At 44.0% G+C, this 24333-nt stretch overlaps 1 protein-coding gene across 4 annotated transcripts; it reads right to left on the bottom strand.

Annotated features, from left to right (window-relative positions):
* Window positions 1–291: 291 nt before the first annotated feature.
* On the bottom strand, window positions 292–24292 carry PMS2 (PMS1 homolog 2, mismatch repair system component). Of its 4 annotated transcripts, XM_023655250.2 has the most exons (16): window positions 24164–24292; window positions 22279–22418; window positions 21687–21773; window positions 21412–21514; window positions 20254–20437; window positions 18139–18306; window positions 17186–17283; window positions 16040–16139; window positions 14944–15028; window positions 13484–13639; window positions 10493–11372; window positions 6403–6570; window positions 3986–4086; window positions 3603–3772; window positions 3050–3098; window positions 292–1024 (listed from the first exon to the last, which is right to left on the bottom strand). In XM_023655250.2, the coding sequence occupies exons 1-15, from the start codon at window positions 24184–24186 to the stop codon at window positions 3075–3077; spliced, it is 2487 nt and encodes an 828-aa protein (XP_023511018.2). In that variant the 5' UTR covers window positions 24187–24292; the 3' UTR covers window positions 292–1024; window positions 3050–3074. The 4 variants fall into 4 exon arrangements, with proteins under 4 accessions (XP_023511018.2, XP_001494013.4, XP_070086810.1 ...); XM_001493963.6 differs by lacking the exon at window positions 3050–3098; XM_070230709.1 differs by lacking the exon at window positions 3050–3098 and having other exon boundaries at window positions 22279–22413; window positions 24164–24286.
* Between the last annotated feature and the right edge of the window lie 41 nt (window positions 24293–24333).

Raw genomic sequence — 24333 nt, 5'->3', positions numbered from 1 at the left:
ACTGTGGCATCTAAGGAATTCTAAGTTGCGAAGGGAAGCCGTCTCCCAGAGGCCCACGGCCTGGGCAGGGAGGGCGAGAGCAGGGAGTGGTCCACACTGGTCAGTGTACACCGACTGCTGTCTGGACTCCACAGAGGGCATTTTTACTTCCATTTCTGTCAGAGTTCAAATGGGACGAGATTCCATGGAAAACTATTTGCCAACCGTCTTCTATCTCCAGTACCACTCAGAGCCAGTAACGAGAATGTCCTGCAGTCCACACCCCAAGGAAACCACATCGCAGCATTAAGGTTACAGGAAACTCAAAGTCTTTTATTTTCCCTTGCCTACAACAGTGCTTTGCCACCCTGACTGTGCCAGGGAACATCTAAAAATAGTGACCTCAGCCCCACCCGGTTTTCTTCCAGCCGGGCAGAGAATCCCCCTTGGGTTTTCTGGATTATTCCTTTTTTTAAATTTCACGAGCATCAGGGTTGAGAACCACTAATCCCAAAAGGCCATAATTTTACATTTATGAAATGAAACCATTATGAATTTTGTCATCATTAAAGGCTGAGAGTTGGAGCCTAAAGCACGTCCGGCCAGAGCAGAGGCCTGGGTCACTCCGCAAGTGCTCTTCCCATTTTTGTACAACATGCTCTCGCCTGCACACACGCGCACACGCACACACACACATTCAAATGCAGAACAAAAAATGTGCAAGCAACGCTCCACATGATTTAAAAAGGATCTCTAGGTCATTTCTAAATGGATCTAGTACTTTGTTTAAGGAGCCGGTTAATTTCGAAACAAACAAACAAAAATGGCTAGTTAAAACCCTGTCTTTCAAAACAGAAAAAGCTGCGATAAAATCTAGAGTCCTAAAAACTGAGGAATGCCATCAGTTTGGAGAAATGACGTCCAGGTTGGCGATGTGCCGCATGGTGGGCCTTCCGTGGGGGCAGTTCCAGGGGTGGTCCATCTCGCCCATGTGGGTGATGAGCTTCCTCATCTCGCTCGCGTTGAGCGCGGTTCCGATCATCACCTGAACACAGACACAATGGCGTGAAGGGAACTCGGACTGGTTTTTGATAGAACAGCAACTCTTCAGAAGCACTTTTCCCTTCAACAAAACTGGACAAGATCACAACTCAAAAACAATGTTCCCAGAAAAACTGCCCCGAGCACCTACCTTCAAAGAGCCCAGCCCTCCACTTTTTGTGAGACCCGGCCCTCCATGGCTCCTCCAGGGCAGCACACCTTTCTAGAGACCCGACCACACCTGTCCAGGACCCACCAGTCTCAGCTCCAGCATGACCGCCCTCCCGGCAACTGCAGCCGCTCCCCCTTGAGCCCTTCAAGCCGTTCTCCGCAAAACACCCAGAGATTCCTTTTAAAGGTATGCCAGAGCACGCGGCTCCTCTTCCTGGTTCTCCCCTCTCAGGGAATAAAAGCCCAAGCGCATCACCTGATTGGCCCTCACTGGCCTTTGTGCCCGCACACCCTCCCCAACCCCAGCCCCACTGGCGCCCCGTCCTCTCTTGAAAGTACATAAAGCAAGTACCTGCCTCAGGACCTTGGTACTGGCTATCCCCCAGGCCAGGGATGCTCTTTCCCCAAAAGTCTGCACGTCCCACTTCCCCTCTCCCTTCGGGCTTCTGTACAACATCCCTGTCTCCTCTCAGTGAAACAACCCTCCTTGTCTAGCCCTCCTGAGCCCTGGCCCCGCTTTTTCCCCACAGCACATATCACCATCTGACATACTCGTGGACATGAGCAGACTCCCCAGCAAGTACAGAGAAACTGAGACCCTGAGAAACACGGAGAGATGGCAAGAGGTGACAATCCTGAACTTTTCTGTCACTTTCTTCCATGAGCCAGGCAGTCCTATGGAGGCGAGATATCCAGCAGGGTGTGGCCACGTCGGAGGAAGACAGGCAAGAAACAAGCTAACAGAGAAGCAAGCACCACCCGGGGGAGGCTACCGCGGTGGGGCGCTCAGGGCTGGAGGCCGGGAGGGAGCCAGGCATGTGAAGAAGGATGGGAGGCTGAGAATCCAGGCGGAGGGACCGGCAAGCACAAGGGGCTCGAGGCAGGAGGGAGGCCAGTGTGACGGTGGTCTGGGGCAGAGCAGACGGCGCCGGCGCCGGAAGCGCAGGAAGGGCCTGGAGCACAGGCCCTCGGGAAAGCCCACCCCAGTCAGCAGGGGCGCTCGTGGGCGACGAAGAGCTGCAGCACGCTGGACTCGCCAGGGCGGGGAGTGAAGGACAGCCTGCGGCTCTAAAGATCTCCGAGTCACGCAAGACAGAACTTGAAATGCCTGGCCATTAGCACAGCCAGTCCCAGCTCTACCTCTCACTCGGACTCCAGGACTGGAAGGTCAATGCTAGGTCTTTATCAAAGAACTATCTGTGGCTGCAAGTCAGGTCCTGGGCCTCAGTCTCTGCTCTACTTACACTTTTCCCTTGAGTGATTTCACCCAATCCCGTGGCTGTAAAGTACAGCTCAACTTATCTCCAGCACGGACACTTCCCCTGAGCTTGAGAGTCATCAATACGGCTGTTTTCAGACACCCCGACTTAGAGTCCCAGGGGATCGCAAACACAACCCGGCTAAGACAGAACTCCAACCCTTCCCACTTGCAAATGTGAAAAAGCTGCTGCTCTTGCCCTGCTCCCTTGTTTCCATTACGGGACACCCCCGACTTAAGACTGTTCTCCACTCCAACCCTCCAGCACCTCCCACCCGTGCAGCACAAACTCTCAGGTTCTGACCGGGATCTGCAAGACCCTATGGGGGTCCTCTGGACGCCGCTCTGCTCTCATCCTGGTGCGCTCTCCAGTCACGCGGGTCCACCTCTGGCTTCCCCAGACACCCCAAGTCTCTGCACTCGCTAGTTCTTCTATCTGAAAAGTTCTCATCCAGGGGGCTCCGTCTCACCTTCCGAGCGTCAGCTCAGACGTCACCTCCTCAGTCGGTCTTCCCCTGACCACCCATCTCAACTGTTCACCTCGTTTTTCTGTGCTCACTCCCTACCCCAACGCTGCTTTAATTTCTTTAGTGAACTTACTGGTATCTGAGGTTGTCGTTATTTTTTACAGCAGGGGTTCAAGAAATACCTGTTGAATAAATGAAGGAATGGCGTCCTGGCTGTGCCTACAGGCCAGTGACACAGGTTCACTTACTTTACTTTGACGTCAGGCTAATCACAAACTACTGCTACCATTGTCCGCACCAATCTGAGCAGCGGCAGTGGAATTTCATGGCGCAGCCTGTGAAATGCTTGCTGACGGAGGGACTCGGCATAACCTTGTGCGTGTCCTTTAGGCCTGGCAGCAGATCTTTATCTACCAATGTGGTTCAAACCCAGAAGGTCCATAAAGGAGCAGTGTGCATAATAAATAGCTAAGCATGCTGGGATACTGTTTAATGGAAGTAAAGAGCAATAATTACGGGTCAGAGGTCAAAGACAATGCAGACGTGTTGAGCTCCTATGTTATCATGGCAGAGGGCAATGTGGCTCTATATGTCAACGACCCAGGGCAATCACAGCCACTTTTAACAACGCTGACTGGTCAGGAGAAGAACTGACCAGTCCCAGCAGACGAGCTTTCTCTACTCACAGACTTTCGACAGGCTCTGGAGGCAAACATCTGCCTGACTCGGGAAGGCCGGCACATCACCCCAGGGCTGTCACTCAGCATGAAGATCAGTTCATCTACGTCCTGAGGGCCAAAGGTCCAGTTTTTACTGGTCGGCAAGGAAATCAATTTAGCCCTTTCAGTGACTGGAGCTAAAAGAATAAAATTTGGAGAAAAACCCATTATTTGAAACATGCCTTTCATTTGAGTGCTACTTGTAATGAACATTTGAAAGAGAAGGCAGAAGCAAAATGCTTTTCGGGGGACAATTGTCATCTGATATGAAATACGCTGATCCATATGACCTCAAAGATTGTTCTCCGCTCTAAAAGGACACAATTCTATAGTCCTAAGTAGTAACTTACCGCCTTCATCGATAACAAAATCAAAGCCATTCTTTCGGAATATTTCCAGGTTTTCTATCAGAACAGCTTCATTGACGGCAGTTAAGTTGAGAGTCTGCGGTCTGAAAACAGAAGAGATTCGGACCACATTTTGAAGTCAAACACTGACCTACAAGGCAGAAATGAAACTACAACAATACTGCGATTCTTGGAATTCACTCCAAAAAGCAACATGAATAACACTGTACGCAGCTGTGTGCCTTTCCTGTCTCAAAGCTCTCTGAGAATTTCCTTTTGGCTTGCTTTTTTAAAGTTCCTTTTAGAAAAACTACAACAGTAGTTTGCTTTTCCTCGATCTGCCAGCCCACCCCAATGAGCCGGTCTTTTTTTTGAATCCCCTCTTTAAAGATAACAGTATTATATAAAAATGCTGTTTTTCTCCCTCACAATAAAGACAATTTGAAAGGCTGGGTTAGGTCACTACAGGCATTTGAAAACAGAATAAAGAGCACCTGTCTTGCTATCCTGCTCCTTCCTGTGCCTGCGTTATTTATCTATCCCTTATCCACCCAGCTCTCCTCCTGGATTTCCCGAGTGCTCAAGCAGGCAGACACTGCTAACGGCAGGAGATACTGTGGCGAGTACACACAGACCCGGTGTCTGCCCTCACGGGATAACAGTGCAGTGGGGAAGAAGGACATTGACCAGAGAAATAAATTATCGTTACAAACTACACTGAGAATCAGGAAGAAGAGATGCCGGTGCCAGAAGAGCACAGAGCAAGTGAGACTCGACCCAGAGGGAGAGGGGATCAGGGAAGGCTTCTCTGAGGAAGTGACCTTCGAGCTGAGATCTGGGGGTGAGGGGCAGTACCCCGGCAATGGGGGTGAGGGGTGGGTGCAGGGACAAGTGTTCGAGGTGGAGACAACAGTCTGTGCGAAGGCCCTGTGATGGAGCACTGGTGTTCCCAGAGCCACATATAAAGATCCGCTTCATTCTTCTGCATGGCCATGTAGGAATTCCTGGGGTTGTCACGGGAAAACGAAAGATGGCCAGTGTGGCTCAAGTATAGAGAGCAAGGAGAAGGGGGCTGAGGAACGAGGTCCTCAGGGCCAAACTGGGCAGGGCCCGGGAGGACAGAATGCAACTGTGGCCTTCTTCCTTTCATCTTGCCTATGGTCCACCCGGGACCCACGGAAGCCTGGGATTACCTGGGTCAACTTGAAATGCTACAAACGAGACCTTATGTATGCAAAGTAGCTAGAAAGTAGAAGACCTCTCCCAGAGGAGCAGGAACATTTCAGTATTACAAAGCAGCGTGTTAAACGTCTTCACCATTCCCATTTACTCCTACTGAAAACAGGCATCATTAAACCACTCCACAGGGAACAGAGCACCAGGAACTCGGGCTATTTCCCAGCTGCGTGACTGTTTCAGCGGCACAGTTCTTCATGCTGAGATCTGCTGCTTTTGGGATCTGAATTTATTTCTCTAGGTAGTTTAATTTCCCAAGTGAAAATCCATGACCTCTTCTTACAGCTTTGCCTCAGAAGAGACTTCTGGGGGCCAGCCCAGTGGCGCAGCGGTTAAGTGCACATGTTCCGCTTTGGTGGCCCGGGGTTCGCCGCTTCGGATCCCGGGTGCAGACATGGCACCGCTTGGCAAAAGCCATGCTGTGGCAGGCATCCCACATGTAAAGTAGAGGAAGATGGGCATGGATGTTAGCTCAGGGCCAGGCTTCCTCAGCAAAAAGAGGAGGATTGGCAGCAGTTAGCTCAGGGCTAATCTTCCTCAAAAAAAAAAAAAGAAGAAGAGACTTCTGGTCGACATGATATCCTATCACACCTTCTTATGAAGTGGTCAGAGTAGAACATTCAATTTGGCAAAAGAGAGAGAAATACCAAATTCTGCAGTGACTATCAAATCACTGGAATTCATCTACTACAGCTGAGGACGGACACACAGGCTGTGCTCTTTCTGAACAAACCAATTCTACATACTCTAAACAGAAATTCTACATACTATAAATTGCACTTCACCAAAAGGATTTTCTGGCCGACCAGTGATCAACATTTTTTAATAGCTAAAAAGGTGTGATACTTAAAGAACACAGCTATGTGACCATGGGTAAGTTATTGAACCTCTCTGTGCGCACCTGCTTCACCACCTGTGAAATGTTGATGGTAACAGTGACTACCTCACAGGTTTGTGAGGATTAAATGAATTAATACATGTAAATTGCTTCAACATTCCTGGTACATACAGGCACCCATAAAATGGCAGCTATAACTACCATTATGTAAAAAGGATAAAAATCTGCTGTAGGGATGTTTATGGCAAAAAATATACATATATGTATACATACACACACAAGCTGTTAGATTTTAAATGTGGGGGTGAAACAACACAGAGAATTCCGAACACTGAAATGAGCTTACGCTATGAGCCTCTGACCCTGGAGCACAGTGTGCTGCTGGAGCATCTCGAAGTTGTATTTCTCATCCGTGGCGTGCTGGTCCACTATGAAGATGTCGGCATCCAGTTTGGTTATTATAAATCCCAAGTTAAACTGGCCAATGATTTCCATTTCTGCAAACATCGTCTTACTGTGTATAGAAAATGTTAGTTATAAGACATTTTAAAAGATTGTTTTTCTGATGATAAAAGACACTGTAATTAAAAAAACAATACAAAAATAGAGAAAGGTCCTAACACTCCCGCTTTCTAAAGATAAGATTAGTTATTCATTCATTCATCCTACTCTCTGGAGATGACAATAGTTACTACTATTAACAACTTGGTGTTTATCCTTCCAGACCTTTGTCTATACAGTAATTGTTTAAAAAAAAACAAAAATGGAATCATAATTCCTCATAGAGTTAATACCCTCATCACTTACCAACGCATCTTAGGTATTTTTTCAGACCCACACACCAAGATCTACCTTATTCTTTTTAATGGCTAAACAGGAATTCACCATGTGGATGTACCATAACGTGTCTGACAAATTCTCTAATAAAGCACATTTCAGTCGGGACCATTTTGAGCAATAAGAAGCTGCAACAGACATTCCTGCACATAAATCTGCTCTCTTGTAGGAGTATTTCTATACGACAAATCCCTAGATGTGGAATTACATACGCACATTGTTTTTTGGGGCTTTTTTGGTGAGGAAGATTCGCCCTGAGCTAACATCTGTGCCAGTCTTCCTCTATTTTGTATGTGGGTCACCGCCACAGCATGGCTTGATGAGCGGTGTAAGACAATGCCTAGGATCCGAACCCGCGAACCTGGGCCATCAAAGCAGAGCATGCCGGACTTAACCACTAGGCCACAGGGCTGGCTCTGTACATTTTTGATGTTGATAAGAGAGCTGTAAAAGTTGACACTCCCACCAACAGTGTACAGAGTCTCTTTTTGCCAGGACTGGGTATCAATCTTTCTAATATCTGCCCAGCTCACCAATGGGTCCTTTGGTGGGTGACTTCAAAATCTAATGCCATTAATAACTATGTAAGTCAGTCCAGACTAGAGGCAGACACCACCACTAATCTTCACATGAGAAACTGACGCTGTAATTCTGCAACCTGCACAATTAAATTTGTGAAAATGGATTTCATCAGTACCAGCCCTGTGGCTACAGGAACTGAGACTCTGTCAGAGCCACGGTGGAAGCTCTCTGGTTCTCAGACAGTGACATGAGCTGAGGATGAAAGGACCTGAGATTGTCACTTCTTTCTCTAAGTGCTCCAGTGCCCTGAGGAGGATCCACCCCACACCACAGTGCTTATAATCGTCACAGCCACAGCAGCCACTTGGGCTCCCGAGGCCCGTACTTTCACCGGCACTGCATCACGACCAACCACAGGTGACGATCTGATGCACCGCGATGCCTCTGAGGGCAGGGATTACTCAGCTCCCATTTCCTATCAGCCAGGAGGTCAAATCCAAGGTCACGACCAAACCCATCCCAGAACCCTCCCTTTGAGGGTCTGTCTCCTGGGACTAGTTCCTTATCATCACAGTCCAACCAAGAGACAGAAGCCACAGCAGTGATTTGAACAGGGAGAATTTCTAACAGAGTATTATGAGCCAGTCACAGGCGGTTAACTACTAAGCTAAGAAATACAGGAGCAGCAAATGCAGAAGGTAGCCCCACCGCCAGGGATGAAGGAGAGTGTCCCAAGGAGGGAGTCCTGGAAGAGCACCGGCTCCCCCCAGGCTGAGCTTCAGACCTTGTTGGAACAGGCACGGCTGCAGCCCACTGGATGAAGAGCAGTTTGCCAGAGCATCATAGTGAGCGATGCTGGGCCTCCTGCACGCTGCTGGTGGCTGTCTTGCAGGAGGAAAAGAAAAGGGCACACAAGCAAGGAGAGAAGCCGCAGCGTCCCGCAAGCGCCCCCTACTGATAAAAGTCTAACAGCGCACCAGGAGAAATGCTTACACGGTCCAGCCTCCAGGATGGAAAGCAAGGCCAAGAAGGATGGATTTGGAGCTGAGAAGCAACAAACCGGTAACTGGCAAAAATACCAGCTCTCTGGCTGTGATTCCATGCTCTCCCAGGAACCGTCTGAGTACGCTCTGGTTCCCAGGCAGACTCCCTATGGGGAGAACCTGTGCCCACCTGAAGACCCAGGTCTTCCGTGTCTTCGGCAGGTAACCTCACTCTCAACTAAAAAGGAGCATCAGGCTTAAAGAAACAACGAAGAAGAAACAAAACCTTATAACTTGATATATTTAGTTGTAATTCAAAATACAGAAACGGGACCTGGGAAACACTACCTCAGTGTCTTCGATTACTGCCTAATCTTTAGCTTGAAATGTATTTCTCAGGAAAAAGTACACCATACCACGCCTCGTCTCAGAACAACTCAGAACACAAGCAGAGCCAATCCAGCAGCCAGGCACTGGAAGCCAGGAGCCACTGCCAGTCCATCGGGGAGCAGGGTTTCTCAAAGTGACCACTTGGGCGCTTGGCGAAAATGCAGATTCCTGGGCTCCACAGGGGGCTCTCCCAGGTGGACCGATGCAGACTCTCTGGGTGCTGGCCATAGGCTCTGCTTCTTTAACAAGCGCCCTAAGTGATTCTTACATGTACCGAATTCACAAACTATAATAACAGGGGATCAACAAACGTTGGTTGAATTAGTTAAAATCTCTCATTTTTAAAAATTACAGTTAATTTCACTCACTGAGTGGGCTAAACGAATCCAAAGATAAAGGATACCCAGCATTAATTTGGGGTACCTTTACATGTCTCTCCCTATCAAGCACATACTTTCGAAGATTGTGTGTGTGAATGTATGCGTGTGTCTGAAGGAACCTGGCTCTCTGCTCTGGCTCCCTCGGAGCTCAAGGCCCCCAGATGACATCCAAAGAGGTTCACCTCCATTATCCACACTTTTTAAAGGAAGTATTTCCTGAAAACCTTTCTCAGTGTAAGCTAGGCACTGTGAATACCGAAGGAAATCTGTAATACAATACTCGTTGTTGAAGGATTTATAACCTAAGTTAGGCAAAGCCCGTGTGGTCCAGACTAAAAGTGCTATAAAATTTCTACATAATTACTGAGCTGCACTGTGTACAGGACAGAGCACATTTCACTAACTGGGGAGACAAAATATATACAAAGTTGAAAAAGATAAGGTTAAATATTTCAAGAGAATTCATCATTTAAAAAGTCCCAATGTGGTACGTAATTACTGCCAAGAAAGTGGGGATAACTAGTGTGTTCTATTATCTGTATCATTAATATTTTTCTTTAAGTTGACTCCTTTTTTTACCTCTTATCCTCTGCAGTCTTCTTGAAATCACAAGTTTGACAATGTGTTGTAATTTTTTCCTAAAACATGTTAAAATGAAAAATGGGAAACAGCAATGTCCACCAAAATCGCCATGAATTCAATGCAGGGAGAAGTCACTGTGGGCTGAAAACCTTCAGGAAGAGGAATGAAATGGGGGTCAAGAAGGCACTGATTAATTTGGACTGATGGACAGGACAGGCTAAGAAAATCTAAGGAAAAAATTATTGAAAGGGTTCTGGCAGCAGAACGGTATAGTGAAAGAGTTCTTCACAGAAAATAAATATGATGGATGTGAGAGGCAATGAAAAGAAGTTGGTGAATGAAAAAAACATCACGGAGGATGCATCGGTAAGGCCACCAACCAATCTGTGGAGTCAAAGCTGCCTCCACCATCAGCATCTGTGGGAGGGAGCATTGAGAAGGGAGACAGAAAGGGAGAGGGGCAGAGGAAGAGAGAAGCGCTGGCAGAGCTGACGTTTCAGGATAAATCTAGTCTGTGGTGCAGAGAAGATGCCCGGGTAGGACGGTCTTCACAGGCAGCAGGAGCCAGAGGACCAGATCCTGGGGCCAAAGCAGGGTGACACCCGAGCCCCGAGCCAGAAGAGATGCCATCAGAACAGCGGACACCCAGAGGAGCAAAACCAGAGTGCGGAAGGACTGGCCTTTGGTTCACTCACCACAACTGACTAAAATGAGCAAAAATACTCTTAAGAAACAAGTTTACCTTATCTCTTTTCTTAGTTCATCTTCTGCTGCTTGATTTTCTCCAGGGCAAATCTTTGCCCTAAACCTCCTATAATTCTGTTCACCTGCTCTTTTTTGTTCTTGGTGATGTAACCGCTTTATTTGTTTAGCTAAAGAACTCATAGAAAAGTCAAGAGGCACTATTTTCTTGTTAATTGTAACAGCTACATCAACTTGAGAAACTGACGGGCTCTGAGTGTTAACCAACTCTGGAAGGATGTCAGAATTTAAAGGAATTTCTTCTTTTTTCAAACGCTTTGTGTTTGAGGCTGTGAGATTAGTTGGCTGAGGCAAAACTCTAAATTTAGATCCACTATCTTCATGGCCTAAATGGCGTTCTGTGTCTGAAAAACGATGGCCAGTTTCAGGTAACTTCTGACAAGACTCCACATTTTCTTGTGAAAACCTGTCTTCAGGGGAGCTTGCTGTGCGGTCACTGCTGGAGTGGCGGCCCGTTTCTGGGGTGCTGGATGCTTCCCCTGAGCCGGCTGAAGTGCTGCTGTGCCCTGAGTCCTTCTCCACTTTGTCCGTGCGGTCACAGGCATCCTCCTCTGAGCTCGTCGCCTCTTCCCGGGGGCTGGACGAGCCTGTGGCAGAGACGGGCTTCTGGGGGCAGAGGGAGTCGGAAGTGCTACGAAACTGTGCGCTTCTTTTCTGTCTTGGAGAAATCCGTCTGGGCTCAGCAGCCTTCCGGCCCTGAGACTTGCTCCCTGTCGCGTGATGAAGGGAAAAGGCCTCTCTCAGTCTGCAAATGGTCACCGCCCGCTTCTCCTCCCCTCGAGTCCTGGACGATGCGGGACGATCCTGCTTTTCTGGCAAAGGCTGTTCCACCTCTGCTGAGTGTATTTTTATTAGGTTCCCTGAGTAGATACGAACAGAGGAGAGGATCAGGGACTGTACTGAAATGGAACAAGAGGACGTTTTTACGTGAACAGGCACTTCACTAAAGAGGAGGTCCAAATGGCTAATTAAAACCTAAGAAAATTGTTCTACATTCATCATAGAGATACGAATTTAAACCACAATATGACGCCGCTATCTACTCACCGGAGAGGGTAAAATTAAATAAACAACAAATACGCACAACGATGACAATCAAATGGAAGGCTACATACTGCTGGTGGTAGTGAAATTGGCAGAATCGCTTTGTAAACTCTCTGGGAGTGACAGTCCTAAATCTAAACGTGCATGCCTGTGACCCAGCATTGCCACATCCGTGAGAAACGTCTGGCTGTGCTTGCGAAAGCCATGGACGGGGATCTGTCCGACAACTTTACTCATTACAGCCCCAAACTGGAAACAACCCAACTATGCCCAAATAAATCGTGGTACTCAAATGCAGTGGAATACTGTACAGCACCGAGAATGACTGAATGAACTGTCACACATGACTTGGATGAATCTCACAAAATATTGAGAGAGAAACAAATCACAAAAAAGTACATACAGGATGACTTCAAATTAAAAACAGATAAAACGAATCTATGGCGTTACAAGTTAGGAAAATGGTTACCACGGGGGGATTAGTGTATGAAAAGGGGTACAGGCTGGTTGTGTGGGTGCTATTTCTGGATCTCAGGCTGAGACACTTATAAGCCACACACTTAAGACATGTTTGTTTCTGCGTGGCTGCTATACTGCAATAAAATGGCTGAAAGGAAAGCACTGATTCAACTGTGCTTCAAGAGGGTCAGGTACGTTGAGCACTTTCTCTCTATGGGGCAAAGTGCCCGTGAGTGAGCTCAGAGATGCCACCACTGGCCCATTCCACAAAGATGTGTGTGCTACCCACCGTCCTCCACCCCTTGCCCCCCACAGACACATCCATAATCCCCATGCAGAATAGGGCCAGGGAAGACATGGGACCTACCACAGGGAGGTCAATGGCTCTGCCACACCAACGTCAGCGTTTCTGTGCTCCTCTCCCAGCACCTAGCAGCCCCACCCCACCCCTCAGGAGCTTTGTGCCTCCAGCACATCCCTGAGTACCAAAACTGCCCAGCATGGCACTCTGAGAGCCTGCCCCACGGCCATCCGAATTGACCCCTCCCCAGCCTTGGGTTAGGAAATGTTAGGACAAAGCCACTCTGTATCTCGCCACTCTCCTAAAGCCCCGGCTATGGCTCCCGGTACCCTCAGTTTACAAAGCCACGTCCCAGAGCAATTTCCTCTCACTGGGAACAACACTCATCTGCCACCTTAGCTTTCCCCCAGACAGCTCTCAGGCTTTTCCCCCTGGAGGACACAGTGATGAGCGGCCACCCTTCCATCTCTGCATGTAGAGACATGAAGATCAGAGGAGGCAGCTCAGCCCAGAGAAGAGAGCATCCACCCCAAGGAGTGGATGTGGCTGTCAGAGGAGGTCAAGGCCCACTCTTCCCTCTGCCAAGGAAGGCAGCTGGGGCTCAGCTCTGGTCCCCTCCCAGACGGCCTGGAGGCACCTGGTTTGGATGAAAAAGAATAAAACTAACTCCTCAAATAAATGGCTGATCATTTACGACCAGGTAGTGAAATAATGATTGTGCATATTATCACATATGTCACATCAGCTTTGGGGCAACTCTGATTTCAACCTTCCACTCAGTGAAGAAGGCAGGGGGTGACAGGAGGGAAAACGGCACAGTAAGGACTTCCAAAATTTCCCTCCTCCATAAAAAGAACGAGAAGACTGCCAAAAGCTGTCAAAATCAACTTTTTCAGAACTCTGGAAATTAACAAAAATTTGCAGCAATTGGAGAGTGTTTATTAAAAAAAAAAAGCTGAGTCCTGGTAAGAACATAGCCCTGTGTGTGCTAAATGTGGCTGCCTGTGTCCCTTTTGAATCAGATTACCTTAAACCTGCACGACATACTTTCTAGGGTGACATAACCACTCCTGTCTAAAAGAGGCGATTTTGTTTCATGTCAACAAAACTGCACCTCACAAGAGCGCTAAGTTTTAGAAGCTGTTCATATACGTGTATTTTTCTTACCTTCAGTATCCAGCAGCGGCTGCTGATTGACATTAAGTTTGTTGACCTCACTATCAAACATTCCTATCAAAGACGTCTTTAAAACTGCCAACAAAAGCTTCTCCTCTTGGAGCAGAATTTGCCTTTTATCTGGAGTAACATTGATATCAACACATTCTAAGGTAAAAGAGAAAAGATATTTATCACGTCAATTTAAATTCGCCTGTGACAATAGAAATTTCCCCATCTACTATTCTGTTCACGTGGACTTACTAAAGATACTATTAAAAACGTTACAGTGTACAGATTATTATTCATAAACTATACAATTATTTCTTTCAAACAAACAAGGAAAAGATGAATAATTTTTTTTAAACTGTTAAAATATGCAAGGATTTGAATGAGTAAACTGTAAAAGAAAAGAGCAAATTTTCATGTGTTTACATGAAAATGTATAATAAAACTGCAAACTAAAATAATACATCATTTTGTCACCTATTGAATTTGGTTAAAAAGTGTGAGACCTAGCACATTTTGGTAGATGTGTAAATTGCTACAACACAATCACGTTCACTGACCCAGTGATTTCACTTCTAGGAATTCATCTTAAGAAAAGAATCAAAGATATAGATTACATTATAAGAACTGTATTTAAATTTCCAAAAACTGAAAACAACTTAAATAGCTAAAAAACAAAAAAAGTTTAAAAATTAAGGCATATCAGGGCTGGCCCCGTGGTGCAGTGGTTAAGTTCACATGCTCCACTTCAGCAGCCTGGAGTTCACGGGTTCAGATCCCCGGCATGAACCTACACACCATTCATCAAGCCATGCTGTGGCAGCGTCCCACATACAAAATAGAGGAAGACTGGCACAGATGTTAGCTCGGGGCCAATCTTCCTCACCAAAAAAAAAAAATTTAAGGCATATCCATACGTTAGAATATAATGAATGCAGCTATTAATATCATGTTTCCAAATAATTTTCACTGACATGGAAAAGAAAATGTTCAAACCTAAGGGAAAAGAGCAGGATACAAAAATTAACCAAAATTATTTTCTCACCCCAAGGTATATATATAGACATATATATATCATTATATATTTTTGAAGGTGTGTACATACATATTTCTAAGTATCTAGAAAAAATACTGGATAACAATAAACCAGAATTTTAACAATCAGAAGAAGAATACGAAATGAATTATTTTCAAAATTAAGAAGAACATTCAGTCTTCTTTCTCCCTTGGCTGACGTGAAAAAGTCACATTTTCCTAATAATACAATTAACGTAGTTTCAAGTAGAAAGCTGGAAAGTCTGTGTGAAAAATAAACATCTATAAAACAAAAAGCTGTAAAAAAAATACATCGCCATTAATTGTTACGACAAAAGTCTCTTTCCAGTCCTATCAGAGCTTTATAATTTCATTTTACTCTTTTGGGAGTAAGTCAGCAATTTTAGTGAAATCTCAGCGGAACTTACCTGAATCAACAGAAACGTTAAGAACAACAAATGGATACTGATGTCGATTATACATGTGATAGACCTCATTCACGAGTCTGGAAACCTACACGAAAAACAAAGTTGAGGAAACCTATACATGTTCCCTTCCCCCAGTGTTCCAACAACGTGCTATTCTAACCAACCACCAAAAGGATACAATTTTTAACAGCTTTACTGAGCTATAATTGGCCTGCAATAAACTGCGCATAGTTAAAGGACACAACTTGATAAGTTTGACATATGTATTCACCCATGAAACAATCCCCACGATCAAGATAACGAACGCATTCATAACCAAAAAAGTTTCCTTGTGCCCTTCCAAAAGATACTTTTAATCATAGATTCCTAAAACTGAATCTTTTTCCAATCTAAAGATGTTCTTGAAGAAAGGTCAGTGAAACGCCGGTGCAGTTTAAATGCTCATAAAACACACTGAATGTACAGAGAAATGTATTTAGATGACTTTAGAAGCAGATGAATTAAATGGCATTAGAGAAAAAGCGTAAAATCACACCAATTACGATATTGGTTAAAAATGTAGAAGTTGAACCATATCTGGCAGATAGAAGTAACTTATCAGTGGCAAACAGAAACTATAACTGAGGTACAGTGCGGCTGAAGATGCACAGTCAAGGCTGAACCACTGGAAACCCTGTAACCATGTCAAGACGACCAGTGTAAATTTGAAGCAGAGTAATTTGGGCCCTTATTTTCTGAGAAAATAAACAGAAGGAAGAAAAAGTACACAAACATATGATGTGTGCCAATCTACACTGAAAAGTCTAGATGATGGTGAATGTTTCAAAATGTTTACTTTCTCCAACAGTGATAATTTTTATGATATAAATATATTGGTTGGTTATTAAAATGTGTACGTAGATACATACATAATTCAAACAACTACATAGCAGACTTTTCTAAGTGCCCAAAATAAGATAATTTAAAGCCATGTTTCTGAGTTGACTTCCCAAGTTCCACGTAAAGTGTCTGTGCCGGAAAAAATTATTAAATAATAAATAAAATCAAAAGCTAAAAAGAAAAGAGAAAAAATTAATACCAAAAAAATGTTCAATACCTTTGCTGGGTCACAAGGCCGTCGATTGATAAAGAAAAATTGTCTGTCTGTTGTACTCCTTCCAACACCATGAGTACAGCGAGAAATGAAACCTGAGATGCTGTTCCATGTTAATGCAGGAAGGTCAGGGTTCCAGAATGAAAAAGATTAGAAACATCTATCAAGTGGCACGTTCTTAAGTAAAAAATAAAAACATAACACCTGGGGATGCGCTGATAATGTTAACATTCCAGTTAATGTGCGTCTGTGCTCCATTCGGATGAATCGTAAAAAGAACACAGACCCCCTGGAACGCTCTAAAGCTCCTATCGTCTACAAGTGCCCCTGGGCAACTCAGGGGTTTCAAAAGTGCTTTGCATCAGCCCTCCTCTCACTTACCCTATGAAATCCTTGGTCTCCACACAAGGAGTGCGTCTCACCCCAAAGTCACACTCTCAGAACCTCCATGCTGTCCCCACCAGCTGGCCAGGGACTCCAGCCACTTGTCATCAGGATCTTTGCCCACATTCCCTGCCCTTTTAAAATCCGTTCTCGGTTAGCAAACTTCGATCTACTAAGGTATCGGTAAAGTGTTTATTCTACCTGAGATCTACCTCAGGGATATTCTCATTTCCATAAGAGCAATACCTCGACATAAAGAAATTAATCCCCATCTTTAATTTCAGGCATAAGCCAAAGGCAAGTGGAGGGAAGGTAAGCGCTATGGACCGTCAGAGGGCCAATCCTGCTTATGGAAAATGCCCACTTTTCTTACACTAAAAGTAATGACGCTGGACTGGACTTCGGGTAAGGCATGAAGTAAAGGAAACAGCCTCTACCGCTCTCTGCCAGATCCCAATAAACAGAAACATTATACACAAAGCAATTTATTAAAAGTTATTCTAATTGTTCACTAAACAAAGCCTTTACTATAAACACTAATTCAATAGGAAACCCTCTAAAATGCACCGGTTACCCGGAATATTGTTTCAATGAAGTAACTGACTCCTTCCTATAAATCCTCTTTCTCAGCAGTAATTCTGCCCACAGTATTATAATGGACATAAGAAACTATAAGCCTCGAAATCACTGTCTTTAAAACCAAAAAAAACCAAAAAGCTCAAGAAGAAACGTTTGATCGCAATTTCCTGGCAGCAACCTACTTACCAAAACAGATTATGCAGAGCATCAGAACAGCTCAGCCCGTACTCTTCACAGACGGAGTCACTAGGGGGCAGCTGCACAAAAGGAATGAGGCTTTGCAACTAGAAGAAACCAAGATTCACAGTTATTTCCTACCAAACAGAGAATGGACTCACTTCAGAAAGGAAGATATGGAGGGGTTTTGTGTGGTTTCCTTCCTAGCCAAGCTATCCGCATTAAGAGCACGGTGAAACGCAAAGAATCTCGACGGCTGCTTTTTGGCAGTGCTGTAATAATTTTGATTTTTTTATTAGAAAGATGAAACACTTGAGCTGCTACTTTTGTTTATTAAAGATTGGCACCTGGGCTAACAACTGTTGCCAATCTTCCTTTTTTTTTTTTTTTTAAGGATTGGCACCTGGGCTAACAACGGTTGCCAATCTGGTTTTTTTTTCCTGCTTTATCTCCCCAAACCCCCACTACACATGGTTGTATATCTTAGTTGCATGTCCTTCTAGTTGTGGGATGTGGGACGCCGCCTCAACGTGGCCTGACGAGCGGTGCCATGTCCGCGCCCAGGATCTGAACCCGGGGCTGCCACAGCGGAGCACACGAAATTAACCACTCGGCCACGGAGCCGGCCCCTTGAGCTCCTACTTAACCAAAATTGATACACTGCCCACATTCATTTATATTTTTTCAGAGAGTAAAAGGACTATTCTGTTCTCTGGAAGAATAAAATGAAAACACCTTCAGCTCTCAACATTAATGTTTGTGGCAGGTACCGTGCCAGTCTTCCTCTATTTTGTATATGGGATACCGCCATAGCATGGCCTGATGGGGCCCATCTTCCTCACACACTCACACACACACAAATCAATTCTTGGATTTTACTCTCTATTCTATTGGAAAGGACTATAGAAACCCACCACAATCACTGTAGCAATAAAATGTTTTAAGTAACTGGCCACCACTACCTGCTTCTGCCCAAACACTGATCCAATATTTTCCTTGATGCTGGTGCTTCCACTTGTGCACACCACAGGCTGTCGCTTTCCTTGTCCAACCTGATTGGTGCAACTTACACGGACGCCTGCTGAAATGATACAGTAGGCATGTAAGACCTGGATCATTTTGGCATACTCCTGTTCAAAAAACACAAACGCAAGGCTCACCGTTACGTTAAGCTTACAAGAATTACACAGCTCAAGTTATGACATCCAATTCAAGGTTCTCCTATCATCTCACAAACAAGGCGAATTATTCCTGACAGAACGCCTTACAAATCGCATCTCCCTACATGGTATAAAAGGGAACTCAGAGGATTTGGTTCTTAGCCACGCGTCCCTCATTTGCAAAACATCCATGCCCACTGCTATTAACATCGAAAAGTGCCTTTTTTTGACTCTGTAATCCCTCCTCTAAACATTTATCCTTGCAGAAAGATTGGCAGAAACAATCAAAGATATATTACAAAAACATTCACTGAAACAATGTGGAATTGTGAGAAATCCATCAACAAGGAGCTAATTAATTATGGAGATCCATATAATGGCGGAATGATAAAAAATAAGGTAGTACGAATTGACCAAAAAAGATACCTACAATATACTATATAAAAAGTTATAGAACAGCATATATAATATGATCCTAATTGTTAAGAAAATAGAAACATATGCATAAATGTTGTATATACGTGCACCCATTTAAAGTCTTAAGGCTATAAACCAAACTCTGGGAGGTAGGCAGAGACAATATCAACTTTCTACCACATAAAATTCCATATTACTCAAATGTTTCATATTCGGTAATGCTTGATTTCATTACGTTAATTAATTTATCTTGAAATCTTTCCAAGATTTATAAATACATGAAACTAAAAGGAGTCTGGAAAGATATACATCAACTTGTTAATAATGGTTGTCTCTGGCAGGTACAAGTCTTTTTCCCTACATTTTCTGAGACATTAATTTTCTACCATAAAACACAAATAATTATAATAAAAAATTTTCCTCTGTACAAAAAATTTTTAATTTTCAAAGAAAAAAGAAAATTTTTCAAGCTTTCTCTGTAGTAAATACCTATTTTTGTAAAATTTAGTAAAGTTATAACTAGCAAAAATTGCTTTACAAGGGGGCTGGTCCCGTGGCCGAGTGGTTAAGTTCGCGCGCTCCGCTGCAGGCGGCCCAGTGTTTCGTTAGTTCGAATCCTGGGCGCGGACATGGCACTGCTCATCAGACCACGCTGAGGCAGCGTCCCACATGCCACAACTAGAAGAACCCACAACGAAGAATACACAACTATGTACCGGGGGGCTTTGGGGATAAAAAGGAAAAAATAAAATCTTTAAAAAAAAAAAAAAAAAATTGCTTTACAAGAAAGTTTTTAGCTACATATGTTTAAGTAACTTTTTTGATTATAAAAAATATATGTACAAAATAGAAAAGCACAAGAAAGACAGCAAAAAGTAGATAGGATCTCACATGCAAGGACTACCACTGGTAACATTCATGTGTCCACTCTGCTGGCCTTTTATCGACGCATATTTAAGCCAGTTGCTTTGTTTTTACAAAATTGTAATCATATAGTATATACAGTGTATATGATTATATATATACTATTTATATTAGTATATATGAGTTCATATACACTAATACACATATACAGATTCTCATATATATACATATACACAGTTTGTAATTGCTTTTTAAACACACCCATTATGTAACATTTAGCTGTTTCATTTTCATTCAAATCATAAAAGCCGTAATAATTCATTTCTCAGGGAACCAAGAAAAATAATCTTATTTTGAAAAATAAAGACAGAATCCAAAAATAACGTTATTTCTTAAAGAACACATTTCCCACCTTAGAACACCTAATAGATACAATTAGATGATTCTTTTCAAGAAAAGAAAAGGGTAAATTATCCCAAAGTTAAATCTTTGAGGGGAAAAAGCAAACCAAGTACTTCTCAAAAAACCAAGGGAAGAAAATCCCCTGAAGAGGAAACCACTGTGGGAGGTCCCTGCCTCCATCCTCACGTTACACTCTCAACACTCTTGGGAAGCGGGATTCTGAAATCACTGTACCTTTTTAATATTCCTCTGAAACTCCTTATGGCGCACAGGAAGCGTATAAAACAACTGCTGGACACTGACCGTCGTCCCTCTGGGCCGTGGGTAGAGGGTTTTCTGGACAATTCTCCCATTGTGATCAAACACCAGTCGAGTTCCCACCTTTGCAGACGCGTGGCAGGTAGAAATAGCGACATCGCTGTAAGAGGATGGGGGCAGGCAGGGTCCGTTAGAGACTCTCGGGTGTTGGACACGCTCATTTCCTCACTCCTGTTCTCTCAAAACTCTCCTAAAAAAAGACAGTCCCTCTGAGATCACCAAGAGGGTTTAAATGGGTGGGGATTCATCAGAAAATCTAAGGTCTGGCGCCTCACAGATAGTGAGAGGGAGTTCTGTGAATGGTTTATTTTGATAACAGCTTTGACATTTGTTTTTTTGGTTAAACCGCAAAACCATAAAAGACTCCCAAACTAAGACATTCATGAATAAAGATTTATTTCTCAGTTATGTTACTACTGTTCTAACAAATTTTTTTAAAAGGATTCAAAAGATACTATAGTTCAAATGTACAATTATTTATAAAAATTTAGAATCTGTTATGTAATTAAATAAGTGCTTTGGTTAAATTTCTTCTTGAACAGTAAAATAAATTAAAACCAAAGCATGGGGCCGGCCCCATGGCCGAGTGGTTAACTTCGCGCGCTCCACTTCGGTGGCCCAGGGTTTCACTGGTTTGGATCCTGGGCTCGGACATGGCACCGCTCATCCAGCCATGCTGAGGGGGTGTCCCACATGCCACAACTAGAAGGACCCACAACTAAAATATACAACTATGTACTGGGGGGATGTGGGGAGAAAAAGCAGGAAAAAAAAAGAAGACTGGCAACAGTTGTTAGCTCAGGTGCCAATCTTTAAAAAAAAAGTTACTGCTTTAAAGGGTTACAATTTTTCCACAATAATATTTGCTTCATTTCATTCATTCATCGCTCACATTTCATTGCTTACATTTATCCTACCACTTAGATTGACAGTAAGACAGAACAGAATGCAGACGTTAGAAGGTGAAACATTCAGGTGGAGAAGCGCAAACAATAATGATTCTAATCATACTTTTTAATTTCCCAGAGAGACTTTTCTAAGGGGTCAAGTTAGTGGATAAAAACATTGCATCACCTCAGGGCACAAAGTGAACTCAGAGCTTCCCCCCGGAAGCCGAAAGTTTCCACCTGGGTTAGGTCAGCGAACTCTTGAATCTTAGAAGTATGATGTTTCAGAGCTGAAAGAGAGGCGTAAGGTAAGGCTCAAGACATCGCAGGCGATGCAGCAATGAATAAACACAAAGCAACTTGTTTTAAAAAGCTGTTTTTGCGTCTCCTACGACAGCGTTCTGCAAAATTTTGAGACACTGCTCAAATATTTTAAAATAGGATTAGAAAAATTCAACTTACTTAAACCTTCAAAGTTTTCTTCTTCTACCCCGCATCCATTGTCTGAAACTTCAATGAGGTCCACCCCATAGTCTTTAAGCCTTAGATCTAAAAAGTTTAAAATATTTATTTCTCAAACTGATCCACGCTAAAAGCCTTTATGTTTTTATAACCCACATAATACAAATCTAAGAGTCATAACTATATTTATTTAAACATACTATTGTCATTTTGTACATCTTATTTTATTTTTTTTAAAGTCCTTCTTGGTTCTTTACAGGCCCAGATAAAATAGTTTTCTTTCTTCCTTTCGAAAGGGTGACTTTAAATAGTTATTAACAAGAACAGGTTCTAGAATCAGACTTGCAGGTATATTAAACTAGCTTTATAACCTCAAAAAAGTAAATTCTCTGTGCCTTAATTTCCTCATTTGTAAAATGGAGATAATAATAATAATCATTCCTATCTCACACGGTTATTCTGCAGATTAAATTAAAACCCATCTATAGTTCTTAGCACAATGCCTGCCTACCACATAGTGAGGACACAATAAAAGTTAACTGCTATTACTAACGCTATTATTTCTCATGGTTTAAAATTCTCCCAAACTTACCAATATTAGTGGCACCGGCATCCACACTGTTTTCGACCAACTCCTTCACAGCGGTGCTGAGACTCAGTACCACCTGGCCGGAACAAATCTGATGGACTGACTTCCGATCAATAGGTTTGATGGCCTTGGCAAGTTCTGTACTAAAGAAACCAGGTAGGAGAAACAAAGCGAGTACGCAACTATGTACTTTCATCCTGGTTTTAACTCTGCGTCTAAATGATTCACCTCTGTTAATAGTTAGTGGGGCTAACGTGTTCATTTATTATATCAACATATCCATTTATTATATTTATAAATACAAACGTTGTTCTATAATCAAACATCTGCCAAAAAACCTTGTGACTAGACACTTTGAATGCAATGCATATCTAAAATCTAATTATTACTGGGATCTACATGAAAGTGACATATGTATTCCTCAAGCTATGGGTCAATAACCTTTGCAACAGTGGGATCCTCTTTCTTGAAAAGTGAAAGCGATTATTTCTCACACAATTTGAAAAGCCAAGAGTATGGTGGCAAATACACAATGTTTATGTCAAAATGAAAACCATCTTAGAAACTGGGTACCAGTTGTGTAACTACAGTATTCCATGCTGCCTTTGAGTCCCCAGCCCACATCTAGTCTGCCAGCTGCTGCCTTTGCAAAGGCGGCAAAGTTCTTGTTGCATCTGTTGTAAGAGTTTTCCAACTGGTTTGTCTTCACCTTCTCCCCACTCCAATCCGACGTCCATGCTACCATCAGAGTTATTTTCAAAATCACAAATCTGATCAAATAATTTTTCTGCTTAAAAACTTACTGGCATCTCACTGTGTGCCACACGAAGTTTAAACTCTAGTCATAATTGGATCCCAATCTACCTTATTTGCTCATTCTCTCCAATCCTCCCTTTGCCAATTCCCCTACAATCCTAGTCACAGTGAACAACTGTTTCCCGAACATCTCGGGCTCTTTTAGACACTGTTCCTTGTCTACACAGGTCTGTCTAGACTGCTTCACTCTTCATCATCTGCCTGGCAAACTCCTGCTCATCCTAAAAACGTATTCTGCGTGTTCGTTAATCTACCAATTTCTACTAAACAGTTTAACTGATAACTTAGATGAAACAGAACACGAGGCTCCCTGGGAGAGAAATCTTTGGGTATTTCCCACAGCATCTAACACAGAGTAGACCCTCAATAAACCTTTGTAAAATAAAGCAACCAACGTCTTTACACTTCATTCTACCTTGCAAAGACTTGCACACATTCATCTTAAATGCGAAAACGGCAGGTGACACCACATAAAATGGAAAGAAGTCGCTCTAAAAACTTGTTTATTTGGCAACACACCACAAGCTAGTTCTGATATTTATTGTGAAGGGTGCAGGTAAAACAGTTAAACGCAGACAGCGAATCTGGGTTCAGGAATCTGACACTGAATGCGACATGGCTGGGCGAAGATTCGCTTCCCCGAATTCGGTGTAGCTTACTAGCCAGTAATCACGTACCCAATGAGATACAGAAGTATTGCATTTTCTCTAAAACTGTGCAGCGATGCAAATTAGAATGTGCCTTGAAGCCTCCCCTCAAATAACCCCCATTTTTTTTCTTAGAAAAGAGAGAAACCAGTTAAAAAGGAAATGAACTCAGTCTACTGGGACTTCGTGCTCCGACTTCAGGTCCAAGGACGTGTGGCGGCGTCCGGTAAGAATCCCCCGCGACCCCAGACCTCAAGGTGCACCCAAAAGGTGCGCGTCGGGGCAGCGCTGCGGTGCCCGCTCCGGGGCCTCCGTGCCGCGGGCCAGCCATGCGCCGTGGCCACTTTTCCCTCCTTTGCAGGGGTCTGGAACGCCGTGCGCCTGACAGAGGGCGACGGCGACGGGAGACTGCAGGCCCCGCTCACCTCGGCCCCTCGGCCCCCTCCATGAATCCAGAGCCCGGCCCGCCTCCGGGACTGAGGGAAGGTTCCCGCCGCCGCTCCCACAGCGGGAGGCCCCGCCTCCAGAGCGCCCATTGGCTGCTTCCAACGCCGTGCCCCGCCCCTTCCGGATAGAGAGGCAAACGCTTCCTGTA

This window comes from Equus caballus, chromosome 13 (assembly GCF_041296265.1).
Source record: "Equus caballus isolate H_3958 breed thoroughbred chromosome 13, TB-T2T, whole genome shotgun sequence".
NCBI lineage: Eukaryota > Metazoa > Chordata > Mammalia > Perissodactyla > Equidae > Equus > Equus caballus.
Note: the sequence above shows the minus strand (reverse complement) of the source record. Positions and strands in the feature narration are given on the sequence as shown.

Bases quoted from the DNA above. Each gene is read 5' to 3' on its own strand.
- PMS2 (XM_001493963.6), bottom strand. From the start codon at position 24,186: ATGGAGGGGGCCGAGGGGCCGAG. The intron at 21,774-22,278 runs GTAAGTTTGGGA...TAAACTTTTTAG, and splicing joins TGCCGGTGCCACTAATATTG to ATCTAAGGCTTAAAGACTAT. The intron at 3,773-3,985 runs GTAAGTTACTAC...TTATTCTTTTAG, and splicing joins TTTTGTTATCGATGAAGGCG to CTCCAGTCACTGAAAGGGCT.